The sequence below is a fragment of the Limulus polyphemus genome, unplaced genomic scaffold, assembly GCF_000517525.1.
Source record: "Limulus polyphemus unplaced genomic scaffold, Limulus_polyphemus-2.1.2 Scaffold4539, whole genome shotgun sequence".
In the NCBI taxonomy this organism is placed as follows: Eukaryota; Metazoa; Arthropoda; class Merostomata; order Xiphosura; family Limulidae; genus Limulus; species Limulus polyphemus.
This window is the reverse complement of record NW_013670149.1, coordinates 44,498-48,967: the sequence shown is the minus strand read 5'-3', so window position 1 is coordinate 48,967 and position 4,470 is coordinate 44,498. Positions and strand designations below refer to the sequence as shown.

General features: G+C 30.0%; 1 protein-coding gene across 5 annotated transcripts in view; it reads left to right on the top strand.

The window, feature by feature from the left end:
* LOC106471319 (nuclear factor 1 C-type-like) overlaps positions 1 to 4,470 on the top strand; it is a 30,316-nt gene that overhangs the window by 9,019 nt on the left and 16,827 nt on the right. For 3 of the 5 annotated variants that reach the window (XM_013931915.2, XM_013931913.2, XM_013931912.2), the window contains exon 3: positions 2,754 to 2,822. The exons of the other annotated variants lie outside the window; for them this stretch is intronic. In XM_013931915.2, coding sequence (XP_013787369.1) covers positions 2,754 to 2,822 — 69 coding nt within the window. The remainder of the gene's footprint in view (positions 1 to 2,753; positions 2,823 to 4,470) is intronic. 5 annotated transcript variants of the gene reach the window in all.

Sequence of the window (4,470 nt, the reverse complement as noted above, 5' to 3'; positions counted from 1 at the left end):
GACTCGTATCGCTGAAGTTTCTCGGAAAGAATTTCTACGGGAAATTAAAAAATGAACAGAGACGTAACATTATCATTATTGTAATGAAGTGCTGTGTTCCGGAATTCACAGTCAGTGAAACTCAAATATCTTTGTCAGTTGTACATATTTCAAAATATAAGTTAGAGAAGTAATGGATTGTTTCAGCTTTATATTTATCTGCCAAATAGTTGATATATTTATTTAAACGTATAGTTTTATTAGTTTCACAGGATACTGGAAACAGGGGGACATATAAGCAGTAGTGTTTCTAGGATTTTTTTATTTGGGGAAGAGTTAGTTTTGGGGGAGAACATGTGAACACTTTCATATAATGAAAATTGTAATGTAAGGAATATAAAAGACTGTTGCTCAGATAGGGGGTTGCTGGTGGCATAGCTCTCCAAGGGGGGTCATCCCCCTCAATACAAATGCAATATGATGGACATACTTCTGCATGTAATTGAGCATAAAATGAATAAAAGTTAGGAAAAAGGTAAACAATTAAATTATACACTGAATAAGATGGAATAAGAATACTTTTAACAACGGATCGTATAATCATTCCAGGTGAATACTTGGTCCTATTTAGTGTCTACAAATGCCAGTGATACTATTCTATGGTCTTGTCTGGACATGTCCAATAGTTCGTTAAACCTCCTGAACTTTAAGTACTGAACAAGGATATCTGAGTGAGAAATTCTTATCTGCAAATAAATAAACATTGCAGTGCATCTAACAAATGATGAGTAGTAAGATTGATTTAATATACTAATGTGAGTGTAGTTGTAAAGAATGCAAAAGAAAAACACCTTAGGCCTAATAAGTTTCTTTTTGGAAACTTATTGATAAATTTATATTAATAATAAAATATTGCCTTAATTTTTTATGTTAAACATTTAAAAGTTTTAGTTATTTTAAGAAACTAGGATTGGGAATGATTATTTAGTAAAATACTGATTAAAATATACTAAATTAGGCTGATAAAGATTAAGATGTCAGATTAGAAAACTGTAGTAGTTACTTATTAAAGTTAATTTTTTTTTTCATTTCATGTATGTAAAGCAGGATCAGTATGCTTTGGGAAATGTAAAAAATAAACAGATTTATGCAAAACATTTTTTACCGATAGCTGAATTTTTGTACTCTTTACCAACAAATCTAGCTTGTTAGTGTTAACTATTACTATTCTGCATTAATACAGTTATTATTCAATTAATTGACTTTCTGTATGTTTAATTTAATTGCTATTTTAATTGTTTTAAAGGAAGTTTTAAGTTTAATGTTTCTAGTAAAAAATATCAACTATTTGGCTTACAGTTGACCGTAGCTGAAATTCAGATCTTATTATTTCTGGCTGTTTGTGGTAAAACTCTAACAAAAAATATTTTGTAGGCTGTGTTTTGCTGCGTTGTCTCGATTGTAGATTATAATCGATGTCTAAAGCTTGTATGAAAATTATGTAGACCTATTTCTTGTACAATTTACTGAACTGTTCTCAAAAAACTTGAAAGAACGAACCAGTTCAGGCCGTTTAAATTTTTATTGCAAGGTTGGAAATATTTAGTCTTAATCACTTTAAATGATAAAAAAACAAACTGGATTTTGTTTTTAAATCTGTTTCTGGTCCAGTAATCAGTTTATTGGTTGCTGACAACGTTATGATTGTGCCTCTACATTTTTCATTTGACGTCAACTTTTCTTTTTCTTCTTCTGTTAGTTAACCAAAATTTACCTCATGCTAGTTTAAAATGTTCCAAAACTAGAATGCCATGGTTCTTTCTTTGTTATAAGATCTAATATTATGGAATATGGTACTGGAATAGTGACCCAAAGATTAAACATAAAAGTATACGTGTTATAACACTTTATGTGTACAGATGAGAGGGGGGCACTCTTATATAAGAGTACCATTTAACATGATATTGTACATTATATGTTAGAGTTATCAACATTTCATGTTACCCCTACATTGCTGATATTACAACAATTTGTGTTAGAGAAAAGACTAGATACAATACACAGGAATACTGAAAAACTTTAGATATGTTTTTCAGAGTCCGAGACAGACTGACATTGGCATTTCATGGACATATATTTAGTATAAAAACGTAGTAGTAAATGTAATTTTTTTTGTGTACAACAGACTTGCACTGCTCAGTAAAAGTTTGCCACGTTTTGTGAAGACACTTCAACATAACTTCTACAATACGGGTCGGTCAAATGGATCGACTCGGTGCACATTCACTTAAAAATAATTATTGCTAACTGTTATGACAGACACAATTGAACCTGACAAAGCACATTAGCAGTTATATTGATTATAATTTTAAGCACATTACTCTTTTAACTGACCACAGATGAGCTTCATTTAGGAAAAATTTAAATTAATAATAATTAAATACTTGTCCTCCATATTGAACGTAACTCATTATGTCGGCTGGAATACGACATCCGAAGTCTTATCTGAAATGCTACTTATATCACGTCATTTTGATCCTGTGAGGTTGCATTTTAACTAATTAGTTTTTAGTAGGTTTTGATTTGTTGTTGTGTAACCTGAGTTTCTATCAGTGGATTTTTTTTATCTTATAACAGCTTAGAATAGTGCATGTTGAAAACAAAGTAGAAGTCCCTACTGTTTTAGAATGAATAATAGAAATTAGAACGGAACTTATACTTCAGTGGAATGAAAAGTAAGATTGCTAATGGAATGCAATTGTTTTTCTACCCAGAAATGTGTAGGAATACAATCGTTGCCACGGGGGTGTTCACTTCAGCTGAACTGTATCGAGTGTCCAAAGGCAAGTTTTATTGTTGTGCAAGTAATCTGTGCATGTCTTGCTTTATGTGTGTTTAATGTCAAACTAAGGTAAAGCATGTTGTTGTTGTGTAGAAACTTGATGAAAATTATAGCCTGCATTTTGTTACTAAATCTTGTTTGTATTATAAAAGATAGTAAGCATGTGAAATATATTAGAGTGAATACATAGCCTTACTAACCTTTTTCCTACCAATAAGCTTACCACAGAGAATAAAATTTGCAAATAAGATTTTCTAGAGGCCCAACCAGTGGAAAATGGTATTATTACAATTATGGTTCACATCCAGTCCTTAATAATTCCTTATAGCTATTGCTACTGTGCTGCCATCTATTGAGAAGTGTTAAAGTACATAAAAACTGGTAAGGAGCCTTACAGGGGCATAAACAATTATGATAATTTACCATATACAAGAACAAACAAATAAGTAAAGGAACAATTTTTTTTTAAAATTATAACAAGTGCATTGTGATCATTAATAAGTGATTAGAGCAATTAAAAACAACTTAAGAAACCTGAGTACTTTCAATGAGTGGTTCCCTTTTCATCAGGGTAATTTCAGTGTTTATAATTAAGAAACGATAATTTTTAACAGTATTTGAGTGTTTTGAATGTGGTACACTGTCAAGTTATCCTACAGGACAATAATGAGCACTTAAGTTGACTATGTGATTGTTGCTATTGTATTAAAAACTTTTAAAATAGCAGTAAGTTTTTATTTTATTTTCAGGAGAACAATAGTGAATGATAATTATGAACTCAATTTTATTTTAAAGGGTAAAGAATATTTAGTTTGTCAAACTGAATGACAAAAAGACAAAGAATACAACATTGAAAATAGAGCAAGAATTTTGTAAAAATAGTTTGTTAATAAAAAAACACAATAACTTTAGATTTGCTTCGTATTTTGTTGTTTCAGCAAGAAGCGTTTTTCAAGCTGACAGTTTTGTAGATTACTGAAACTACATATATCAATTCTACTATAATTGTAGTATGAAAGTAAGCTCTTTTAGATATTTTGAATAAATATACATTTCTAAGAACATATAAATGAAAGCAAAGAAAAAGATGGAATAACATGTGAACTAGCCTATCTGCCGTAATAAAGAACTTGTGAAATTTATCTGACAAGCTGGATACAAAGAAACCTTTTTTTTTTATTTGTTTCAGTTAAAAGTTTATAATTAGTACTGACACTAATTAAGTAAACATTACAGTTTGTTCTGGTGTGTTAAGGAAAAGCATACTCTATACGTGTGATCGAAAAATGGAAACATGATAGAATTTACTTCCAAGTATTTGGTACTGTAAATAGGACTTGTATTTTGTATCATTTCTGAAAAATTGTGTTATTGTAGAATTGTATGTAATAATTTTATCAACTTTCTTTAAAGTGGCTCAGTATAAATGAGTGTAAAATTAGAATGCCAATATGAAAATGTTTAAGTTACTGTAGAAGACTATATGATTCTCTGAGAAAAGTTACCATTGTATTAAGGATTATACTGTTGTACTGTGGAAGTTTATATGCTATTGAATATTATAGTGTTGTTAACATGAACGTTGAGAACGAGCACGGGCCCCCTTTCTCTCTCTCTCTTTTTTAACATTTTCAAGAATTTATTAAAAA